General features: G+C 40.7%; 3 protein-coding genes across 3 annotated transcripts; all 3 read right to left on the minus strand.

The window, feature by feature from the left end:
• Positions 1-1,230: 1,230 nt before the first annotated feature.
• Positions 1,231-9,703, minus strand: rnf212 (ring finger protein 212; the record flags this gene model as incomplete). Its single annotated transcript, XM_083981182.1, has 13 exons — positions 9,677-9,703; positions 9,355-9,471; positions 7,230-7,291; positions 7,034-7,108; positions 6,765-6,821; positions 6,578-6,636; positions 6,427-6,486; positions 5,714-5,778; positions 4,233-4,293; positions 3,399-3,441; positions 3,144-3,198; positions 2,082-2,151; positions 1,231-1,363 (listed from the first exon to the last, which is right to left on the minus strand). Exons 2-13 carry the CDS (start codon positions 9,461-9,463, stop codon positions 1,231-1,233), a joined length of 849 nt encoding a protein of 282 aa, XP_083837308.1. The 5' UTR covers positions 9,464-9,471; positions 9,677-9,703.
• An 851-nt stretch (positions 9,704-10,554) lies between these two features.
• Positions 10,555-11,956, minus strand: LOC310992342 (transmembrane emp24 domain-containing protein 11; the record flags this gene model as incomplete). Its single annotated transcript, XM_083980361.1, has 5 exons — positions 11,803-11,956; positions 11,425-11,516; positions 11,081-11,206; positions 10,782-10,928; positions 10,555-10,704 (listed from the first exon to the last, which is right to left on the minus strand). Exons 1-5 carry the CDS (start codon positions 11,930-11,932, stop codon positions 10,555-10,557), a joined length of 645 nt encoding a protein of 214 aa, XP_083836487.1. The 5' UTR covers positions 11,933-11,956.
• A 2,832-nt stretch (positions 11,957-14,788) lies between these two features.
• On the minus strand, positions 14,789-22,967 carry spon2b (spondin 2b, extracellular matrix protein). The gene is made up of 6 exons (XM_083980690.1): positions 22,833-22,967; positions 21,445-21,717; positions 20,881-21,104; positions 19,348-19,539; positions 17,986-18,175; positions 14,789-15,753 (listed from the first exon to the last, which is right to left on the minus strand). The coding sequence occupies exons 2-6, from the start codon at positions 21,680-21,682 to the stop codon at positions 15,575-15,577; spliced, it is 1,023 nt and encodes a 340-aa protein (XP_083836816.1). The 5' UTR covers positions 21,683-21,717; positions 22,833-22,967; the 3' UTR covers positions 14,789-15,574.
• Between the last annotated feature and the right edge of the window lie 1,794 nt (positions 22,968-24,761).

Here is a 24,761-nt window from a genome sequence, read left to right on the forward strand (position 1 = left end):
GATAATGTGTTTACAGTAAATGCATTGTCTTTTGGTTTATTTTGTTACTTTTAGTGGGCCTAGGTGACAGTCAGTATCCTACTCAGTGCTATATCAATTTGAATATTACGTGTAAATCAACCCTGAGCTGCACTTTAGCTGAATTTGTTACCAATTCAGAATAAAAACCATAGATGGGTAAAAACATGCTAGGCTAGGATGATTCGTACTGACGGTTTAGAAAAATGAAATAAGTTTGTAAGTTAGTAAATAATCCATAATCAGTATGATTGTCAGTAACAGAGGGTCCCAAAATAATTTTGTTTAGGGCCCCGTGGAGGCTTGGGCCGGCCCTGTGTTTTTGTCATGTAATATTCAAGTTGTTGTTGTGAATTGTACTGTGCAGGCTTTGTAGCTTTGTAGTTGATCCTGTATATATTTTACATTTCTGTCACTATTTTTTGAGATTGACACCTATGCCATTACATAACCTGTCAGGTGATCCCTTAAGCAAGTGTTTCTCCTAGGCCCAAAATGTCACATGTGGTGATATTCATTAAATATTCTGGAGCATATTCTATTGTGCGGACTCTATTTTTCTATTTTTGATTCATTCCTTATTGTGATCCAGCACCTAGTTTTTTTTGTTTTTTTTTTGCAGGATGTGCGTGTCTTTTGATTGCCAGAAGCCAGTAAACAGAAATGTTTTTGGATAATCCTAGTTTATCTCTGTAAATTGAACAGGTGCTGGTGCAACAGAGCCAGCGTCACGTCAGAGCTTGTGAGGCTCTGTGGGGTTGAGGCTTGTTGTAGGTGTCTCTGCTGGATTACTGCATGTAATTCACTTTCACTTCAACGCAGCTCACCAATGCAGACTGAGTAACCTTTAATAACCTTTAACTACACCACCGTAGAGATAAGTGGAGCAGGATATCTGCAGTGTGACATAAAGCCCCTGTTTCATTCAACAACAAAAAGCCTCATATCCTTATTTTAGCTCTTTATTTGACGAGGAGACCCGAAAAAATGCAACTAAACAACAGTGCAATTGGCTTTACAGTTATATCATGGCACTACAGGTTCGAGATGAACACGTTTTATGTCACCTGTGAATCCAGAGTCGTTATAAAACAACACACACACCGGCTAGTGACTCATTTCAGGGTCTGAGAGACACAAATACCTCTGTGTACATGTCAGGGGCCAGGTGTATTTCCTCTAGAGGCTTCATGTCGTTTTCTCTGTGTAGTGTTAAGGAGGAAGGCAGACATGGAGGGAGGAGATGGAGCGTCTAAAGGAGGAGGGAGGATTGAAGACAGGGGACTTCCATCCAGAGCCGTGGCCGTATGAAATATCCGGAGTCAACGATGTTCCCTGAAAACGACTGAGACAAGAGAATTCACTCACACAGAGAGAGGATTTGTTTTGTGTGAGCAACATGCACAGATTTTGTAATAGCTAGAAGCAAGGTGGCAGGTGATATGAGATTAAATACACAAATATTTGTTTGTTTTTGTTTCCTTTCACTAAAACACAACACAAATCATTACATAAAGTACAGAAAACACACTTCACAGTTAGAAATATATTACACAGCACTTGTATTAGTGTCAACAGAGGCCATGAAAAGACCAAAAGCTTAGCAGCAGCTTAGTTAGCACCAGTTCTCCAAGATGTTCCCATCTCACCAATACAGACCTTCACTATTTCCAAGGGCTGAGTAATTATGTACAGTTGCCCTCTGGTTTTTAGCCAATTATAATCAAACTCAAGTAAACTGGTGTTCTCTCTCTCTTTTTTTTTTTGAGGTCATTTTTTAAAGAAACATGATGAGCTTTATGGTGCAGAGGGATAATATTAATCAGGCTTTCATGGATTGTGAAGAAACCCAACTCATCCTTCAAGTTCTTTTAGTTAAATTAAGCCATGAAAAACAAAACTAATAATACATCAATTGACTTTAATGAGCAGCTTGAAAACCTTTTTGTAATTTATGAAAACTCCACAGATCCATTTATACTGGAAAACCCAAAGATGTAAGAGATATTCTAGAAACAGATATAAACATTATAATGATGACTATAATTAATTAAATGAGTCACCTGACTGTTGCAGAGCGGGCAGAGTGGTTGGCCAATGTGCTGTGACTGGACGATCTGTGAGGGACGGTGCCTAAATATGACACCGGATAAATCCACGGTTAATGTGTAACACAGTTCTTAACACACGTAATGGCTCATAATGATTTTAAAAACACATGACATATTTTCGGGGTCATTACTGGCTCATGTGTTATTTTCTTCCATCACATCACCTGTGTGTGGTAAGTTTCAAGCGGAAAAAATCTCAATGAAGACAAGATAAATGGGCGAGTCATCTTCCAGAGTAATTAATAGCTCACAATATCCGACAGGGAAAAACACCTATGGCATGAACACAACCATCTGCTATGGAGAATAGAATAATAAATGGTACATGTCATCCTAACTTGTAGTAACAATAAATCAATCTGTCAGCTGAGTCTTTAAATAGCCGCAGCATTTAATAAGTCCAATCAATCTGATGCTGGTTATATACGTATTATGGTTTTCTTCTATATGATATTGACTTTAAAACAAATAATACACAATGGGAAAATACGGACAGCACTATGGAGCTGTCACCTAATTTATCCCTCAAATCCCTTAATTGACTAATTCACATAATTAGAAGGGAGGAGCTCAGCATGTATAGTATAGGCCTAATCCCCCAAAAAACACAACTGGCAACATCTGCATTGGTTTAATCACTGTGGGTGGTCAACTGTGGCGTCCATAAACCCCCGAACACGGCTGAGCTGCAACAGGATTCAGCCTGTATCCGTGTGTGACACCTCATTTTTTTCAGTGTGCAACTTTAGATGCAGATATTTACCAGACACTGAGACTCGATTGTGTTACGTCTTAGTATGTAACACAACACATGGGATTTCCCAGAGAAGCAGCATCAGTGTTGCACATTCAAGGTGAGGGGGAATCAAACGAAGCAGATATTCTTCTCAAGAGTTATGACACCACCAGTGAAATGGGCAAAACAGACACAAGTTCACGGCCAATATCTGACACGCTCTTCTTACAGTTAACAGTAAAAGTGCAGTTTTATGACAGGTGGAGCAGAGCACGTACCCATTCGTCCATCTTGTGGAGGACTGATTAACGACAGTCTGGGGACAGTGTTGGGCTGAAAGACAGACACACGGAGAGAATCAGTGCAAATCATCACTTTTTATTGGCTTGTTCTGGCTTTTTATTTTCCATCCACTAAAGTGATGAATTAGATAGCAAGGTGTAGTATCGTCTTGGCAGATCTTTTTATATTAACACCGTATTAGACGAATGGCAGATATAGACTTTCACTGGAGGAGAAACACTGGAACTTACTTTCCTGAACAGACTCCTTTCATCCACGTCCATGTTTTCCACGCTGCCAGACAGGAGAACACACTTCATTAGTCTGCTCGGGTTCATTTGGCTGAAACCCGCAGTGGCGCCTGATGTGTGTGTGTGTTTTTTTGTTTTTTTTTCAGTAACAAGCCACAGATCTATGCAGTAGCAACATTTACTGTTTCATTCCAAGCGGCTTTGCTTGGCTTCTCAAAAAATGAAAAGTCATAAATCTTGTGAAACTTTTACTGAGATCAAATTCGCATTAGATTTACTAAGTATTTTGACAAGCATCATATAAAATAAATACATAATTATTGTCATAAACATCCCCAAATTACATCTAGCAGAAAACAGATTGTTCTCTCTGAATCAAAACTAATTCACACTGCAGTAATGGTGGTAACACTGGAAACCGGGGTTAATATCAGCCATCCGTCGTCTGCGCCGCTTTTCACTAAAGTCTCTGAGGATAAAACAACATTTGCACTATTAAATTCAGGAAGCCAATCAATCCTGTGTCAACGGTGTCTAGGAAACCCAACAGGGATTCCTGACTAAACCCAAGCAAAGCTTAGCTTATTCAGGTGTGTGTGTGTGTGTAGATAGCCGAAGGGCAGGGCAAAGCCATACAGCAGCTAAAGCTAACATAAGACACCGGGCCTGAACCCAGGTTATAGCTTGTTTGCACTGTGAAATACCTCCTACATTCCCTCTCACCTCAGAGGTCTGTGGCGAGGTGAGAGGCAAATAAGGGCAGAATTAAAACAAAACACAGCATGAAGAGAAACAACAGAGGAGAGGAAGATTGGTGATATTAGAAATACTCACACGCTGGTGACTGAGGAGTGTCGTGAGAGGGACACGGGCGAGTTGAACGGGATCTGTAAGACTGACAGCAAACACAAAACAGCAACATATCAACATCTACTGCATCAACATCTTCTATTATTGACGAAGAAGTTATTTGTAGCTATGCGGTAAATGTGAAAACGTCCACTGACTTGAGGCCAGTTGGATGGTTGTTCGGTGGCCTAATTAAAGGAACATTGTGTAGGAATTCCTCCCATCTAGCGTTGCGGTTGTATATCGCAAGCAACTCAATCGTATTTTTCATGCTGCATTCACGTGAAATTGGGCAGACGGCAGACGGACGACAGCCGCTGCAGGTAACGACATAAACAAGCCTCTATGTAAACAAGTGGTCCGTCAGCACGAGGCAAAACAATACACGTGACAATATGTTGTCATGGCGATGTCGTATTGTTTACCTGACCCACGTTTTACCGGCTTTCTCACGACTTCTGTGACTAAAATGACATCTGGTTTGTTAGCGACGGCCGTCTGCCCGACTGCAGGTGAATGCAGCATCAGTGTAACGCTACATTCCTCCTCACTGCGTTACCGCGGTGACTTTTCACAGACGCCACCTCCACCTGAGCCGACAGTTTCCGTGGTTTCCTACCGTCACGCTGCCACTGAACGTAAAAACATGGCGACACCACAGCAGCACCGAGCTTACCCGCTCCATGTAGATATGAATGATATGAACGGCTCATTCAGAGCTGAAAGGAACACTTCACTTTGTTGATGGGGGGGATTACTGGTTAATGAAAAACAGACTTTTTAACCAAATAATCGATTTTCGTGAATAGATAACAGGAGAAGTTACACAATGTCCCTTTAAGCGTAAGAGTTTCTACATAGTCTGGTTACATAAGCCTCCTCTTGCTCTCCTTAGTCCTTTTTTGTTCAAATAGCCCTGTTTGGAGAGTTTGGCGGAACAGACGTTATGCAACAAGTAGAAGTCTTGACTGGCCAAGGTAAGAAATAAGAGTGAATCTGAATGTTGAACACTGATGTTTCTGTTACCAAATGTGATCCTTTACCCTTTAGATCAGGTTCTCATCAGTGCTCGAGTCTGGTCACTGTTGCACGTCTTGTCAAGATCACAGATCACAGTTGAAAGTAATTCAATGTTTGAAGAAAATCAGGTCATTTCCTCTTGAAATCCCATTTTAAAAACACAAATGTCTGCGTTGAGTAAGTAAGAATCACAGTGACTAACTGTAACCAACAAGAACAGACCAGTATGAGGAACATCTGCTGCACTTTTATCTGGACTTGGACTCATCTCTGACTTGGTTGAGTAGGCCAGTATAAAATATGTAGCATGTCTAACACTAAAACACAATCATCAACCATAACACTGATGACAATGCTAGTAGAGTGAAGAAAATATTGAAACAATATGATAAATTGAGTTGTGTCTGTGTGCCGTACAGACCGTACAGTACATGATCATTTATTACCTGGTTTAGGTCCGAGTGGAGTTTGAGAACTGTGTCTCATCTGAGACGCTGAAGAAGCTTTGACGCTGTGAGAGAAAAGCAACATAAAAGGTTCAAATCAGTTCAAAACAGACAGCGATCATGAGAAGAGGGGAAGATCCTCGTCCCCTCGATGTGGCCTGAAGACAGGAAAATCATTTGGATTAAGGTTTTTTTCTTTAAGGTCCTTGTGGCTCTGTAGGCTGTACTATTTGTTTCATCCAGAATTATTTGCTCTTGGACACAAAAAACCATTAGTTCATGATAATTAGCTCTCTTAAAAAACCAAAACACTGCCCCTTTAAACTCCTTTGGTTCTGGCTGAAACAGGCCAGGAGTGGATGTGCCAGGAGTGACACCTAGCGAGTGGCGACGCATAACAGCCAGCTCATTGTAAAGACGTTTTTGTGCTGAGGTGCAGCCAAGTCCAACAAGTCACACGCCAGCATTTATTTCCAAGTCATTAGCACTTTCACAGCCTGCATAGATCCTTATTTAGTCTTTTACATGCGGTAGGAGATCTGATACTTCATGCATAAATAGTGTGTGGATGAAGAATGATAAATAATCAAGAGAAAGGGGAAACTATAATGAAACATCGGCCAAATAATTGTTAGCAAACATTTTGGAAAATAAAGACAGTGTGGTTTGGAAAGAGGGAGACTATCAGTGTGGAGTCGGACTCTGTGCTGTACCTCTGATGCTGAAGAGAGTTTTCCAGTTTTGAGATGTAAGCACTCTGTTCATTCAGCTTCCTTTAAAGCGATGAAAAATAAAAAATGAATAGTGAAAGTAACCACACTTTTTCATAATAAATCACGAGAAAATAAAATCAAGAAAGCTCACTTTGTCATCTGATGCATTTCTTGCTTCATCTTGACGAACACCTCCTCTAGTTTATCATTCTGTAATTGATCAAATGTTAAGTGATGTTCTGACGCTCAGGAATACTATGAAAAAATATTATCCATTATTTGGGAATATTTGGGAAAAGACACAGATTCACACCAACAAACATACAAACATCCCTCACCCTGTGTTGGTAATGAGTTAACAGTCTGTTTTGATGTCTTGCCTGAAACATGAGAACCTGAGAGGAGTGAGGAAACTGTGTTATGTGAGATTTGATACCCGGGGTAATATTAAAATACATATTGCTTGATAAACAACCCTACAACACAGCTTTTTGTGCAGACCATCTTGAACTGACTTGTGGAATAATACTGCAGTTTTGAGGTCAGTGCAGAAATCGGAAAAGTTAATATGACTATTTTATGATGTGAAACAAGAGGATGACCGAACTTTGCTGACTTCTGTGAAGTGTTTCGTTGCCACAACGTTGATGTCAGAAAACAAGGCCTTCACCTCTGAACTGCACTGAAACAAAGACATCGTCCACATGAGGATTGCAAAATGATGTGTGATATTATCCTATGCAGACAGCCCCACAACCACACAGTGATGATGATGCCGTTAAAATGAGAAGAAAGATGCTTACTTTGTCAGAGATAGGTGATACTTGACATTTGGCGTTGCATATCAAACACTTGCCTTGTTTGCCTGAAAGAAAAGATGTAATTATAGGCTATATACAAAACATTGTAAAGTGGATAATCACTGCAGGATCAGACTGAAAGGAGGACATGTAGAGCCTGAATCCTGTACACAAACTGAACAAAAGGACTTTTCAGAGTGTTTCCATATGAGACACAAAATCAATTGAGTGCAACCCCCTGAATATAACTCTGGCAGCTGGAGCGGATTGAAATATAATAGTTTGATTGAAATGAGATCCTTCAGGAACAGACCTGTGGCTTATGAATATGATCTGTGGTCCCCACAGTGGGATCAAGAGAGCTAGCTCCATGAGCTCTCACATCCAGTGCTGAATAGTGTCATTTCTCTCTTATTTCATTTGGGGATATGATATGCACTCACTGACATAGCATGACAGGATCAGAGATTACAGGTAGCCAAGGACAATATCAACTCAACTTAACTCAGCTTTACTGTATATAGCACATTCAATACAATGCAGAGATTGATCCAAAGCGCTTTACAGCAAGACAAAATATGCAAAACAGCAACAAAAGAAAATAAACGTTAACAGAAAAAGACATTATGATGAAATTATGGATTGTAAGAAGTGAATCAAATCAGGCACTGTTAAAATGAGGGAGAGTTAAAAGCTAGGGAGAAATGGGGTAAGGGGACAGGAGTTCAGAAATGTATGGGGGCCATACTCCAGACACAGATACCAGATCTCTGTTAATAATTATTTTGTTTCTGGGCCTGGCTAAAAAATGTATCTTGCTGCGGTGGTCAACTCCCCAGGTCGCCACATAACAGTCGACATGTGGATATCACAGATTGCTGCTCTTATTCCTCTTGAGAAGATGACTCATGACCTTAATCACAAATAGTAGCCTACACATTTTGGAGGATCTGGGAACCATTGCACTCCTTCCTACAGAAACTACAAGTCATCATCTGTCCCTGGAAGATTTATTTCATATGTGCTACTCATTTACCTGTCTCCTGTTGTCTTTTTTTTTTTTTTTTTCGTGTCCTGTTACATATAATAATAATAATAATAATAATAATAATAATAATAATAATAATAATAATAATAATAATAATACATTTTATTTGTTGGCGCCTTTCAAGAACCCAAGGTCACCTTACATGTAAGAAATGAGACAAAAACAAGAAACAAAAACAGATATAAATACAATAGCACATAGATGAATACATACAAAGAAAATACAGTGTGGCTAGAAACATAGATAAGGTGGATAAAATGGTTAGGGGACAGAGTGTTGTAGGGAGTAGGATAATTTAAAAAGGTGTGTCTTGAGGTGGGATTTGAAGGTGTCGATGGAGTCCAGAGTGCGTATGTGTAGTGGGAGTGAATTCCAGAGTCTAGGTGCAGAACAGCTAAAAGCCCGAGCACCAAGTGTGGTAAGTGAGAAAGAGGGGGTGGAAAGCAGGGCGGCGGATGAGGAACGGAGTGAACGGGGTGGGATATAAGGATGAAGCAAATTAGAGAGATATGGGGGGGCCTGGTTATGGAGAGCTTTGAATGTTAGCAGAAGGAGCTTGTAATGTATACGTTGATGAACAGGGAGCCAGTGAAGTTGCATATACTCCGCAAGAACAGAGAAATTTGTTTTTTTTCTCAAGGTGGAAAGAAGAACAAAGTTAGTTCTGACCAGGACACATTTCATACCTCAGAAGAAACTCAGCTGCAGAACTTCAAATTTCTGACAGGTCACACAATAGTTGTTGAACACCAAACAAGACAAAAGTTTTGTGTCAAAAACAAGCTGCAGAGAAACTAATGACAACTTTCTGTTCTTGCAGTCCTACAGAAGATAACACATCTCTCTGTTCTTGTGGAGTAACGTTTATGTACAGGCCTTAAAATACTGCATCCGGTGTAAAAAAAAAACTAAGCTTTCCTCTCTGCAGTATCACTTGAAGTCCAACAGATGTCCCTGTCTCATCGTGTTTTCACCCACCTGCCCCGGAGCAGCAGCAGGCCTCCTACAGCCGCAGGCCCAAGCCCGCAGCTACAGGTAACTAGCCTACGAAGTCAGTGAGTGTTTTTATTAATGACTCACTTTTCTGATAACAGACACTGCAGATGATATGGCCACAGGTTGTCACAGCCAATTGACGGTCAGCACTGACGGAAAGAAAGCAGGAGTTACAGCAGATCCAGGTCGACATCTGAAGGCCTGTAAATAGACGAAGCCGGGGGACAAGATGGGTTAAAATATGATCAAACAGGCGTAACTTAATGTTTTTAATTTAGCTTTAAACAATTTAGATGTGTTGTTTTCCATCAGTCACCACTGAGTTTCCCCCCCTTTTTTTCTTTTCAAGCCAGTTCAACATTTCCTGTAGTCTTTCACATGTAACAGATGTAATGTAATCTATTACCTGGATCAGGATACCCCGCTGCTAACGAAGCTAAATGCTAACGGAGCTGCCGTTAACGTCAATTGCGTCAATCAACGGTTGTGATAATGCTGCGTTCGAGACAACTCGGAACTCCAAAGCGTTCGAGACGAGAGTAACCAAAAAAAATGGCGGACCGGGACAAACTTTGCATTCAAACCTCAAACACGCAATTAACAGATTACAAAGGGCACGAAAACCATAAAAAAGAAGCATTTTAAATCAGGAAACAGATAATAGAAGAAAAAAATAGAAGAGAAATAACAGCTTGAATCTTCTGTGTACCACAACGCGAGTAATACCGTAAGTAAGTAGGCCTAAATGTTGTTCATAACGTTTTAATGTGTTTTGGCAATATAAATGCATTTTAATCGATGTTTCTACCATTGACTTCTTGGGGAAGAGTCAAACAGCCATGGTTATTAATATTATATTATTTTTAGACATTAAAACGCTGTTTTGTTGGTATGGTTCAAAGTGAGGCTAAGTTACATTAGATTCAAAGTGATTGTGAGTGAGCTGTGTTTTTATATTAAAAAGGCAACAGAAATCAATATGAGAAAAACACAAATTTCCTGTTCAATTAAATTTAATATGATACACGTAATATTATAATACACTTGTCCAAGTCTTGTGTAGCTGCACTTTTATTATTAGCCTATTCTTTTACATTCACTGATACAGGTATGAACAGTTTAGGCTACCCACCTAAAGCAGTACTGTATGTACCCACTATACAACAAATTAGACTACACCACTGTTTGAGTGATACATTTATTGCTTTACTAAGGATTGGGGAGAGGTGTGGACAACGCAGTAGGGTGAACACTGTTCACAGGTCAGAGGCCACGATCCCATCGTCAGACAAGCTTCTTGGCAACAAAGAAGTCTTTGAGTCGTTTCATCTGCCAGAAACCGACTGACAGCAGAAGGGACGTCTGCACCACCGCCCACCACAACACTTTACTGTTGGTGTCCTCGCTGATCTCACGAAACACCTCCTCTTTCTCCTGAATGAGAGGAGAACAGATGGTCAGTTCAGCGTCGGGGTGAATGATAATCATCAGTGAAAATACTTCTCATTTACCCTCTGGTATTCCTGCTGCCTGATGATGTACATCATCTGATCTACGAGGTGGCTGAGGCCGCTCTCCAGCGTCTGCAGGTTGTCTTTAGTGTGGTCTGTGTTGCGGTCAATTGTGTGCTCTCCCATCTGAACATCCAAATGCAGCTTCTGTATGGCACAGTAAATAGACAATTAATTGATTGTTTCTGATTACTGAGTACTGACTGATTCTAAACTGTTTTATATCTATATTTATAATGGCAAAATTCACATGTTAATGTTAAATTATTTGTGTGTGTGTGCGTGTCCGCAGATCTCACCAGCCGTTCTCCAGCAAATACAGAAAACCTAGTGGAGTTGGTTTGGAAGCAGAGATAGTGCTGACCAGAAGCATGAGATGTGAAGGTAAATTTACCAAATTTACCATAACGCTTAGACAGCACAACCTGAGGAGAAGAAAAGATGCTGTTAGGCCCAGATTTCTGCAGCTATGAGTAAACAAAATGGAGATTAGAAGCTCTAACATTCAGTCAAACTGATTGGATTTGGTTGGGTTGGTTTTGACCTTGTTTAGGTTTGGTTTGAATGCAGAAACCAGCAAGGTGACAGGTTTGTGTGACCCTGGCTTGGTGATAAACCGACAGTGCTCCTGTCAGTGCTGTACCTCATGGTTTGGGTCTCTGACTGTCACAGTGGCACCAAAGTGAGGGGTGTTGCTGAATCCCTTCAGATCCCAAGGCTCCAACAAGAAATAACCTGATGGTAAGAAACACTCACACATGAGTGCATGCATACACATCCTTGCAAAAACACACACAGTTGTGATTCATTTACAATGTGCATGTGGGCAGTATATAAGTCAAGTGGCTTTTGCACTTAATATCTTAATATCATGAAACTGCATATAACACCACTGGGTGATTCAGAAGTCGCGTGGGCAAGCCGGTTCACAGATCACTTTTCAAAATCTAATTGCACATTCATTCCTACTGCTGAAATTGTAAACAACACTCAGGAGGAATATTCCTTCTGCAGGACTCACCGGTCACCAGCATGTCCTCAGGAATCTCCTCAATGATGCATTTTTCCTCCTGCTCTCCGAGATCAAAATACATGGCTGCTGCCAACATCAGGTAACACTGGAGCAAAAAGCCAATGCCTCGAAAACCCATTTTCAGTTAACAATGAGCTTTTAGATTACAACACCCTTGCCAGTGACTGAATGTTTGACCTGTAGCTCAGTTAGACTTTCCCTTTTTTTTTGTGTGTAGATTCCCAGTTGAGGTATTTTCATCTGCTTTAGCCACATACACCTACTGTATAGCAGATCTGTAGAGTGGAGGGCTGCAAGGGAGATATTTCTAGTGTGAGAAATTAACAGCTGCTGCTTTGTGTGACGAGACATTCTGGTTGTGTTGTGACTGGTTAAGCTGGCGGCCAATGGCAAGGTGTTTAAGACCAGTGTTTGACAGGGCCTGACCTCTTTTCAAACAATGTGCATGTTTAGAGTACACTGGAAAATATATGATTGATGTTTAAGCTTTACAAATTAGATAAATTAACTCTTCATGTGCCTTACAACTAAGGTGTATTTCTTAAAGTATGGATATCACCCTTTAACCTTTGACACAGTAAGGGTTACCAGTGCCTGTGTCTGGTACTACAGTGCAGATCCCCTCAGAAATTGAAGGGAAATTGTAATCCAAACCATTGTATACAATAGTTGCCATATGCTTACCTAAGATGAGGTCACTTTTATAAAGTAAACCCCAGCACACCCACACACTGAATAAACTCTTCTCATATTTAGCGTCTGTAAAAAGTCATCCTGAAGGTAAGCAAAGAGTCAGCTTTCCCTCTCCTCCCACACTTCAGTAGTTTTACAGAAAATGTGAATGCTAAATCAATATGTTTGTTATACCTGCCATTTATGTAATGGATTCCCTTCTACTAAACTGCCATGGATTTATGTAGTGTCTGCAAACATCTAAATCATACATTTTTCTAATGAATACTACCATTAGATATTTGTAATCTAGTGCTATTTGGCGCTACCATTACCATATTTTACTTACTTCACTAATAAGTTATTTAATATTTAATTGTGGCTTGGATTCCACAAGATGTTGGAAACATACTTTGGAGATTCGGCTCCATGTTGACATGATTTCTGTAGTTTATTCAGTTGTGCATACTCTACATGCAGAAAATCTTCTGTCAAGGGACTAGATTCAGATTTGTTAACAGTGAGTTCACTGTACCTCGGCAGCCTTCCCATTCATGTTGATGAAACCAGTTTGAGATTTTTCTTTTCTTTGTGACATGGCACATTATAGAGTAGCATTTTAAAGATGGTAACTTGTGGCTATATCGGCTGCACGGGGGGTGAGCTCCAACATGCAGACAAGTTGTGGCATCCGGACAAGTGATATGTACAGTATTAAGATGCTAAAAGTGAGTCAAGAAAACGTTCCCTTCACTATTTCACCATCACCAGATCATTGACACAAGTTAAGCTGGGTTCATTATTTCTGCTCATTTTGAAAATGATGACCTTACCATCTGTATGCTGGCAGCCTGCACACTGCAGGTTGAGATTTCTACTCTTGGCAGACATGTGTGACACCCAAAGTGGTGCTGTTGAAGCCCATGCACCTCGAGGTTCAGCATGTTGTGCATTTAGAGACCAATTTTTAAAACGGAGATTGTTATCTGAGTCACTGTAGCCTTTCTGTCAGCTTGAAACTATTCTGGCCATATCTCTCTCATCGACAAGGCGTGTCTGTCTGCAGAGCTGCTGCTCACCGGCTGTTTTTTTGTTTTTAGTAAACTTGAGTAACTGAGGGTCCTAAGCTGTAGCTGCAGCATGTAATGCATTGTGCTGCTGCATGATTGGCTGATTCGATAATTTCATAAAGAAGCAGGTGCACAGGTGTTTCTAATTAAGTACTTGGTGAGTGTATTTAACTTACGGTGAGGTAAATTATCATGCATCATGTGTATATTATCTTCTTCATATGTTAAAAACATACATGTTAAAGACTCTACCAGTTTTTGTTTATCTTCAACATACCAATACAAATGATATAACAGACAGTAAACCTATGTTTTGAGAATGGGTACCACCTGTGATATTCTTCATCATATACTGCACTGGGGATACACTTAAAACCTGACCACTCTCAGGCTTAGCTGATGAAACTCCTGTAAATGAAAGCCAGAAACTGGATCTGCTCAGTAATTTTCCCCTCCCTCGTCATTCAAAACGGAAGGAGCTTCTTCTTGCACCAGATGTTTAGTCCTTATTGCTATTCAATCTGTCATCTACAGTATGCTTTCTCTGTTGGTAGGTGGGAAAGGGGGCGGGAAGGTCATAAGTGATTTTTATCTGTTTCACATATGAAAAAAGAGGTAGCTTTACATGTAACCAGTGTCTGTTCTGTCTATTAGATGGGACGCCAGCTTCATAGTGAGGTGTGCTGCACTGGATGCTGCAGCACGAGCTGAGCTCTATAAGAGTTCAGGGCTTCAGGACTTTGGTGAGCTGTTTTTAAATAGTTGGTGAGCACCCTTATCCATTTTATGACCAACACTTCATCAGGGCAAGTTTGAGCCTACACCAGGGCCTAAATCCAGGCCATTCAGTGAAAAGTATTTCTCTCTATAGTCAATTTGATCCTGCAGTGTTTGTTATATTACCTTGGGAACCCAGATATAAGTAAGCCTAAATGTGTGGTTCAGATTTTACAGTCAAAACACTGAGCAAAAGCACCAAAGAATGAGTGCGGTCCATATCATGGAAATTTCTCACACGAAAAATCAACTGTTGCCCATGTAAAGTCCAACAATAAACCTGCAAATATACTCAAAATATATTCAGTTTTCAAAAGGAGCATTTCTTTCTTGATGAAAAAGGTCTCAATGACATTGTCTTAAAAGATATTTACACTTTATTGACCATACAGAAAACATAATTTTTTTTTGTACATTTTTTATCATTTTTATTAACCAAAAACATATTTTCTGTATTGAACTAATATCTCAGTAACAAAGGAATACAAACTATTGCTATCAGATTTGATATACTGTACACTACAGGTTAAAATCCTGTCAATAAATATATTCTTTGTCTTCAGGAAAATTACCCACAATGTCTCTGTAAACATTATGTTTATAATGCGGCATTGTTCAGAGGCCCAACTTGAAGTACTTCAGCTTAATGGAACTACTGAAGCGTCACGTTTTTCCCCTGTGCAGGAGCTAATATTTGGATTTTCTCAAAGTGTTTCCTGGATTTGTGAATTTTAGATCGAGTGGATTTATTTACAAATCCATTTGATTAAACCTGCTGGGAGTTATAATCCACTGTGGGCAAACAAGTGTCTGTGATCTTCAGGAATATCAGACCAAACCCACTTATAATATGAACATATGTTGTTGTTTTTTTTAGTTAGAGGCTGTGTCTAAAACAACTTTATTTTACCCCCACACAAAATTGGCAGTCTATCAAAACTGAATCGGTGTCTAATAGCAATGTTGCTAAACTACACTTCTCTAGTACTGTCAGATCTGTCAATGTGATTGAGTTCAACTCTCCCAATTAAATAGTGAGACTATCAATCAGTGCACAGGGAGGGGCCGTGGCCAGGGAGAAAAAGAGGTCTGGTTGGTCATATTTATGCCTCAAGTGAATACACAGTAGACCTTTTACTGTTGTTTCGCCGTCTCCGTCCCTTCCTCCCTTTCCTGGATTTCCTCTCTTTCTTCTCTCTCCTCTCCTTCCTTTCTTTCTTTTCCCTCCTGTCCTGGCTTAGTCATAAACAGTTGTCTGGGAAGCACTTCCTCTCTTCCTCCAGCAGGGGGCAGGCTAGTCCGTTGTTTGCTGGATGCATGAGGACATAGCGTGTCCTGTGTTGCACGCCCGAGTCTCCACACTTGCCTTTGCACAAGCCCCATGGCGACCACACTGACACCTCGCAGTCCAGGGGGGTATCTGCACAGACAGAGGAGAGGGGAGCGTTACAACTTAAGTAACATTCAGGTTTAGGTTGTCCTTTCTATAAAGGTGCTGTTTTCCAACTCTTGGAGCATTTACTATGTTTATTGTATTGACATGTGTAAGTTGATATTTGGGGGTCCTTTTATAGACTTGAATGGAAAGGAGTGGAATAAATAATAAGCAGGAAAATCACTGCTTCTCCACCTTTGTTTGGCACTAAAAAAGTAAAACCATAATAAAAGGGAGTTCCAGTAAATGATGGCATGCTGTGTGTGCAGCTCTTTATGAACCCATAGTTTCTCGTTATAGATTCCTGGCAGTGGCTGTCCTGCTGGTGTTTGCAGTATGTTTAATTGTAGTTCTGTTTTATTTTTCTTAACCTTCATTTACTGAGTCTTTGCTGACTGTGCTTGCTCTTAGCCAATATACCCCCTCCTTACAGTAAACAGAGGAATCACTTAATAACTCCACAGTGCAGATGGAGATTTATTGCCTTGCAATAATGCACTTCATCTGTAATGCAGGGAAATGGAGCTGTCTCTTTCTTAAAGATTTTTCAGCTAACCTGTAATGCAATCATTGAAATCTTCGGTTATATCATGTTTTTTTTTTTATTGCTTTCACTCTCCTGTTCCAACGTCATGAACCTGCTGAGCTACCTCAGACAACCTTGTTGTGACCTTGCATACAGCTGATATGTATCACAGACTTAGCTGTGGGTTCAGGAGTAGAAAAGCAGAAGGATGGGAGGCGGTATGGAAGCTGCATGGACAGACAGACGGATGGACGGAGGGGCTGGACATGCACGTCAAGTAAAGGCTGATTTCGACATCTCCGTTCATCTTGTGCGTCCATTAAGAACAGAGAGAAGTATAACTTGATGTTACAAGAAGCAATGCTAATTTATCTTATTTTATGTCAGCACTGTATGTCGTAGATAAAAAGTCCTAAGCAGGTGAATGTTAATCTGTAATGAAAATGTTTGTTCAACCCCCTGAGGGAGACGTCTTGAAAGAGATGAAGGTTTTAATGGAGCAAGGGAAGGCTAAACAGTTGCAGGGGTAGTATGGAGCACTGGGAGTAGGGCAGGAAACCCCAACAGATTCTTGGCCCCTCTCTGCTGTTTGTTGATGGGTAGTCAGGGGAACGGACTTGTAGTCTGTGATGCTGAGTCAAACCTTTACAGTCATTCTCAACACTGAATCTGATTACCGCACTGTCAGCTCTACTGCCAGGCTGACACGCTATCGGTTCATTTTTTTTTTCCCCCCTTAAAGAAACTTTTTTCCTGGTCGAGTCATCTAGTTAAACTTTTTGCGGTGAATTGTGTTTTTGTAAAAGGTCATTTTCCCCCATCCTGTCACATCGGAGAACATCAGTCACACAGACAGGTTGTTTGACTACTGCATTGTTGGCTTAACTTGAAGTTTGACACGCTCTTCATCTTTATTTTTCCAAGCTGTCGTCCTATTCGTCCTTGCAGTTAGACTGTTTTACTGTTACCACTAATCTGTACAACAGGGAGTCTTAAAGTTTAACTGTCTGGGAACCTACATTAAGTAAATCCAGCTTCAACTTATGGATCCAGGTCTTGTTAAAAAAAAAACATGCGTGTCTGTATCCCATTTTGACTCACGACCCAAGCGTTGATTGTACATAATTTCTACACAGCTTTTCTTAAAAATGCTGTTTCACTTTCTCCCTCTCTCATCTTTAGACTTTTTCCACTGGATGCCAGATGTGCCCGTGGCATTTTCTGATGCATGCCCTCCTCTTGCTTGGCTTCTCTCTGGTTTCTGGTTGGAAGTAATTGAGCTTGTGTGTGGCCTGTAATGGTTAGCAAATGCTTTTGTCTGAGTCAGCAAAATACAAAGGTTAGGGTTAGGCTCCTGGTTTTGTGTTATATATAATCCTCACATCTGACTTTAGCACAAGATAAAGCTTATATATTTTTTTGTTTAAAAGTGTATCATTGAATCACTGCACATTGAACGGAAATGTAGTGTTAAACTACTGATTTCACTAATTAAATTTAGTATAATTTGTTAGCTATTTAAGTTCTTGAGTATTTGAGATGGTGTGTTGTTTACTAGCTTGTTGTTTTCTTCATTGCCTTTGTTGGATACATTGAAATACTTTTTTGCGTGCTGCTCACGCCCTCAGCTGTAAATGAGTGGACGAGCATGAAACCAGTAATGTGCATCGCCTTGTGTTCTTCAGACTTACTTATGAGCGTGTCCTCCTCAATCTCATTTCCTGTGGGCAGTTGGTTGGACTGGGTGGGCTCCACAGGCAGGCTGATGATCTGGTTGGTCTTCTTTATCTTGGTAAGCGTTACCTTGGCAATGGGCGGGAGGTGCTTCAGACGGGGGTAGTAAAAGGAGTTGGCAGGGTGGCTGGGGAGGGACGCGGTGATCTGTGGAGGGGAAAAGTTGGAAGTTGAACTACAGGAGATGTAAAATGGAGATGTTTTGGTAGATCTCATAAGAGGCTGTCAAAATAGTTGTTAAAGGGATACGCCAACATATTTTTTTTTTCGTGCGTGCAGTAACCAGGGAGATACGGGCAGAGCTGGTGCAAAGCCAATTAGCTTAGCTCAAACGCTGGAAGTGTATGGGTAGTGTTAGCCTGCCTCCACCTAAAGTCATCAGAGAAATTCTTCAGCAACTCTAAACGGAAACCGGCGCGCCGATCTTCGTCTCAGAGCTGACAAAACTCTCCGGTAAGGCATCTTGAGCGGTCAAATGCCGGTAACGGGACGAGATCGGTCAAAACGGAGGGTTCAAGCAAAGACGGTTTATTTTGGTTCAAGCTAGCTACATCGAGGGTAGGTTAGCTTCCTATTTCAAAGTAAAAGCACAAATTCTATCGTCATGGTTTTCTGTATGTAAAAGGCAACGGGTGTTTTAGTTTGTGAAAGTAACCGGAAGTGCGTTGGTCACAATGGCTAGCTTGAGTGGCGGCGAATTCGTCTGAACAAAATTGTAAACAGCTGGTATTTAGACAAATTAACGACACACTGCTGATCTAAACGGCTACTTTCTCACCTAAAAATGTTTGAAATGTCGATAAAGTGATATATTTACAGAGTTTAGAGCTAAAATTAAATCAGCTTCTGACTGCTGATTTCGGCTCAGGTAGGAGGCAGGCTAACACTACCTATACACTTCCAGTGTTTGAGCTAAGCTAATTACGGGCCATACGGCTCTATCTCCCTTGTTACTGCACGCACAGTCGAAAGGATGGTGTCTATCTGCTGGTCATGGACTCGGGAGTGAGGCAAGACACGGAAAAAAATGTTGGCGTATCACTTTAAACTAATCAATTGTGATTAAATCGCTGTTTGATCTATGAGTAGTGCAGTGCTAATGCTATTCTCATTATCAGCTTTATCTCATCTTCTATCATTTAATTAACCGACTAATTATCTGAATCACTTGAAACAGCTGGCTGATTTTTAAATGATAATATAATAATCTGTAGGCAACACGGCGTGTGCACAACAACAAGCTTCACATGTGTTCAAATGGTTTGTAATTAGCGGCTTTTGGATCCATGCGATGTTGCTCTTGGCTTCGATTGACCCACCTGTGTGATTTTGTCCTGGGGGATGGTCTCAAAGTTTGGAGAGGAGAAAGTGAACCCGCTGTCAGTTCCTGCATCGTATGGGAAAAGCTCCAGCGACACATTGTCTTTCCAGTGGTCGCCATCGCACAGATCGACAGTGTCCACGCCGACAAACCAGTCTGGACTTGGAATCAGCCGCACGACAAACGACAGCTGCAGATGGAGGAAGTAGAGCATGGGGAGGAAGATGGAGCGTAGGGAGAGAGAAAATATTAAGAGGGGGAAATGAGGAGGTGGGTGAAAGTGGAGATAAGGAGATAGAAGAGGAGAAAGACATGGGACAGAGAAAGTAAAAGGGTTGTTAGGGTTATGTTATGGTTTGTCCAGGACTGTGGGATAAAGCCACAGAGGAAGAAATGGGTAAAGTCATTTTCCGCTTATATTCACAGAGTTACAAAAGGAAATGAAAGCCATAATGTGCCTCCTTCATTACACATTGTAATTTTGTTATAAAATGATTTTATTATCCACTTTAATCGAATATATCCATTCATTTAACTTTAACAACAGCAAATAAACTGATAAAAACAGTTTTATTCTGTTGGAGGCAAATGTACTGTAAAGTGAAGCCTTAATAATGTTTTTAATTAGAACTAAATATCATCTTTGGGTATTCATAATCCAATACTTCAATCATTTCCATTCGCACACGTGCTGTTATTTCATTGCTAAAGTATAGTTTGTTTTGAGCTGGTGAACATCTTGAGTCTCCAACTGGACTTTTTCCATTTCTCTCACCTCCAAACTAAACCTCCTTTCCCTCTCTTCTCTCCCAGCTCTGTCTCGTCCTTTGTCCAAGCCTAACATAGTGTCAGGTGTGTCCTTGGTTTTATAACCCAGCCAGGGACCCATCAGTAGGATGTTTAACAGCCAACTCCTACAGAGTTTTATATAATTTGCAGAGACATAAATTAGGCTCACTACATTTTGGAAGCTCTCTTTAGGGTGCAGTATATGGAAAAAAGAGTCTGGGGTTGGTTTTATGGTAGCGTTTACAGTTTTGCTGCACCAACCTTGTTAAAAAAGAATATAATGTGCTCTTTCTCATAATATTACTCTTTATTATCTTAAGGTAGCAGTGTTATGTTAAGTTATTACCTGGCTAATAAGTCACTTGTCTCTAGTCTGATTTTTTTAATGGTTTTAGCTGTCATTACTGTTGGTAATAATATTTTACTCATGGCTGTAATGCTGCAACATGGCAACACAGCATCTTCAATGCAAATAACCTCACAAAGGCAAATGCACAAGCAACCATGCATTTTTTTAAACAGATCTAGTTTAACACACTTGTAATTAAAACTTATTTGAATGGGAAAACCCAGATGAATGCACCCAAAGGTGTTGTAGATAAGAAAAAAATGATGTTTTCACAACAAGAAAGACTTGACCTGGTGGTGCAAGGTTATGTATATATACTGACCTAGCAAAAGACCTCTGGTGTACTTAATGCCCTGACTCAGACTGAAGGTTTCCAGGTGTAGAGTGACTTACATAGGAGTGCCTGGCGAAGACCTCAAATTCAGTGCTCATGTGGCCTGTTCCTCCCACAACAGCGGGAGCGGAGAGGATCCCATAAACGCTCTGGATGCGTTCGCCGGCCGTCTCGACTTCCTTCACGAGCGTCCAGGCCTCGCCTTTCTCCGCAAACTCCCTCACTCCATTGCTGGCAAACTCATTACGCTGCCACATGTGGTAGTCAGAGCTGTGGGTCACCCCTAAGAGCAGAGAGGGAGGGAGGGAGGGAAAGGAGAGGCCCAGAGATGGATGTTGCAATTAGCAGTTTATCCGAGTGATATTAAAAAGAAGGTTGGATTTTTTGATAATAGATGGACTGTATGACGGTAGTTGTCCTTATGTTGAAAAGATTTCCTTTATTGCACTAATTGAAAGTGATTACTTATTGAATTGAATATCCTCCTTTTTATTTGGGTCAGTAGATGAAATATTTCTACATTAGCTTTCTGTTACGCAACCAATCAGAACCCCTTCCTTCCACATCTGCTTCTTATAAAAAAAAAAGAATCTGTGCACAAAGCAGTTTAACTCTGCACTTACCAATAAGGTTTGACCATTGTGCCGGAGGACGGTAGACTGGATACTGCTTGGGAAAAGCTGCCTGAGTCCACTTGCCGTGAAACGTTAGCCTGTACTGGGCCGATTCTGAGGCTGTGCACAAGGCGGGGATGTCAGTAGGAACAGGCAGTGAATGAAAGCCTTGGCTCAGTGTCAGCATCATGGCAATCAGATGGTAGAGCGCCTCAGAGATGGAGAGGATGGTCTTTGTGGTGTCCATGATAATGAGGGCTGGTTTGGGGGAGCTTGGAGGACCTGGAGGAGAAGAAAAGTAAGTAGTTAAGATGTTATTGTCAAGCTGAGTCACCCAGCCTCTAGTGTGCACAACAATTTTACCAATATATTGTCTTTATTCTAAGGATTCAAATAGTTAGATTTTCTTGAAGAGGATTTATTCAATCCGTCCACACTCTGTTAAAAGCTTAATATTAGTGTGATGTGTAGCTATCATTTTTCTGGCTAATTGACAATTGACTCTACTTTGTTGTTTTTCTGGTCATATTTTTCCTCTAAGATCTGTTACATGGCCTGAGACTGAGACTGAGAAGGAGAGGGAAGGGCAAATTTTCTGGCAGCAGTGCATGTCATTCTTGAGTTAAAGTGGGGCATGTGAGTCAGAGGGAATATTTTTCAAGTAAATCCTTTCCACTGTTTATTTTCAACAGATTAGACTTGCAAACTCAAGCTAAGCAACACAGGATGGACAGAGGGAGATCTGACATTAACTAAAATAAAAGTAGTTGGTGCAGTCGTGTGAGCTCTACATTTCTGCCTCAATTATTATAACAGATTAATAAAGCTATTCTAGATGAATTTCCTGACTATATATTATATATATGTCATCATATCCTCCTCACTATCCAGTATTTTAATTCTCCAGAGAGGGAGCAGTAACTTGGCACTCATAATCTTGCACTCTTTAACTCTAGTCTCTCACTTATCAGTTTGATTTTGACACTAATATGTGTCCTCGATCAATAAAAAGTCCTGGTGTTAAGTGTTCTCCTGAGTGACGTAAATTATTTTTATGTGGAGCACATCCTTGCATGCTGACATATTAACACAGAAATAGAGCCAGATGTGTTTAACATTTATCAGCAGATGTTTGCATTTTATTGCCACACTAATTCTTCCAAAAATATAAAACATGACATCTATAGAAACTATCGCTGGTTTCAATCAGTTTTAATCTCTTGTCATTTATACACAGTATGTTTTCATAAATCACTGTTGCATGCAAGTTTGGTAGCGTTATGCTGTAATGCAATTGCCACTTCCCTCAATTTGAAGTGGGTGCAATCTTCTAAATGTAAGTATCCCTGTACTGTTGTGTAGCAACAAGGTGACGGTGCGGTGCAGAAACTACTCACTGTTTTTTCTCAGGGTTCCAGATGAATGAAGGGTTGCAGCAGATTATTGGAGAGGAGGGCTGGAGGTGAGGAGAAGGGGAGAGGAGAGCGGTGGATGTGGCTGTCGGGAAGAGTGACTGCGAGGCTCCAAGTCCTCTTTCGCCTATTTATGTCTTTCAGGAGGTTCACCCCTCTCTTTCCTCTCCCCCTCTCCCTCCTTCCCCCTTTTTCCCCCCTCTCTCTTGCTCCATTCCCCTCCTCAACTTGCTAAAGTCTTTCTCTCAGCCTCCCTATCTGCTCGTCAATGACTTCCCTGCCCCCTTCATGCCCTTTGACTTTGGCTCCCCTGCTGCCACTCTCCCCCTCCTCTCTCCTACTCTTTATAAGGACCCCATTAACTGGCTAATGTGTTCAGCAGTTCTGGATACACCGCCAGGGGTCCTGTGCAGCTCCATGGGTAGAGTGTCATTTCACAGTGTGATACTGTAGGTCTCTATACCTACAAATATGACTAATGAGGCTTATAATGTATTTCTAGAACTCTCTAAATGTCTCCTGGTGAGGTTTTTGAATTACAGCTAAGCGGCTAAGATCGTGTCCCAGTGCTGCTTTTTAACTCATGTAGGAAGTTATATTGCCTATGACACAGTCGATTTGCATAACTCCTTTGGATGTGTTTTTCAGGGGCTTATAAAGTCTGGCAAATTGAGGCATTATAGCCAACAAAATGCTGAAGAAATATAGGCTTGAATATTCAAAGGAAAGGGTATGTTTGATGAAGCTGAGTCAGGTTTAAGCAGAAACCTTAGGCTACACCTTTTTGGCGGGCTTTTTCAGCTGTGTAATGAAGTTGGGTGATAGCGGTGGTGTGGAGGCACACAGGCTTCAACAGTTGACCCTTATTTCCTAGGGCTTTTTGAATATTTACTTTGGGTGTTGGACTTCAAAATTAAAAGCAGACTCCGGATTGAACCCAAGACCTCAAGACTCCAGTACTTTTTTTTACGAGGCTCAGTGAATTTTTAAGTTTATCACAGAAAGTGAAGATTCAAGGGCTGCAAGAAATGTAGATCATCGCTCTCTCTCTCTGATCAAATGACCCAGATCTAGAGTTGGAGGATTGTTTTGAAATTTTGAGGTTGTGCGCTGTAACCACAGGTAAATTAGTGAAGTTTGTCCAGTTTCCAAAGGAAAGAGAGTCTCAGACACTCGGCTCAAATTGTCTTGGCCAAAGAGCAATAATACTTTTGCAAAGATATTTAGAGGACTACAATGAAGACTTGCAAGGTTTTAGCATTGCACTGACAAGTCCAACATCCATATAATTAGCTGAGGATGTTATTATTAAGCTCGCTAATACATATAGACACAAAATAATTAGACTAAAAGTACTAAAACTTGCAACTCTCAAATGAAAGAGTAAAGGACTTCCAGAAAGAAAGTGTACAGTATCTGAACAAATATCTCCATATGTTTGACCTGCGTAGGATACATGTGTACATCTGAGAATGCATGTTTAATCACACTCAATAAATTTGAAAGTCCAACATAATGGGTTCATTTGTGACTGTAAGGAGTCAGTGGTTCTGTGTGTGAGTCACAAATCCTGCCCATTTTCAACACCTGTAGTGTCAAAACCAACCTTGCTGTGCAGAGAGCTAGAAGCAGCTGGTTATGGATCAGGATCAACTTCTGAAGCAGTCAATGACTCTTTTGTATGCACTTACTGCACATCCCAGCCTGTATTCACCACAGATCTAATACAGCCCATAGAGGTACAGTAACCTCATCTAGACATTAAGAGCTGTAAATCCTTTCTTCACAACCAGTTTTTATACCAATATAATTAATCATTAGGAAGTGTCGACCAGTGAAGTCTACTGTCCTCAGGGACAAAGGTTTGGGGTAAGCAAGTATTGGATATAATTAAGGTCTGGAAGTCTAGTTAGA

This window comes from Trachurus trachurus (genome assembly GCF_905171665.1).
Source record: "Trachurus trachurus genome assembly, chromosome: 10".
Taxonomy (NCBI): Eukaryota; Metazoa; Chordata; class Actinopteri; order Carangiformes; family Carangidae; genus Trachurus; species Trachurus trachurus.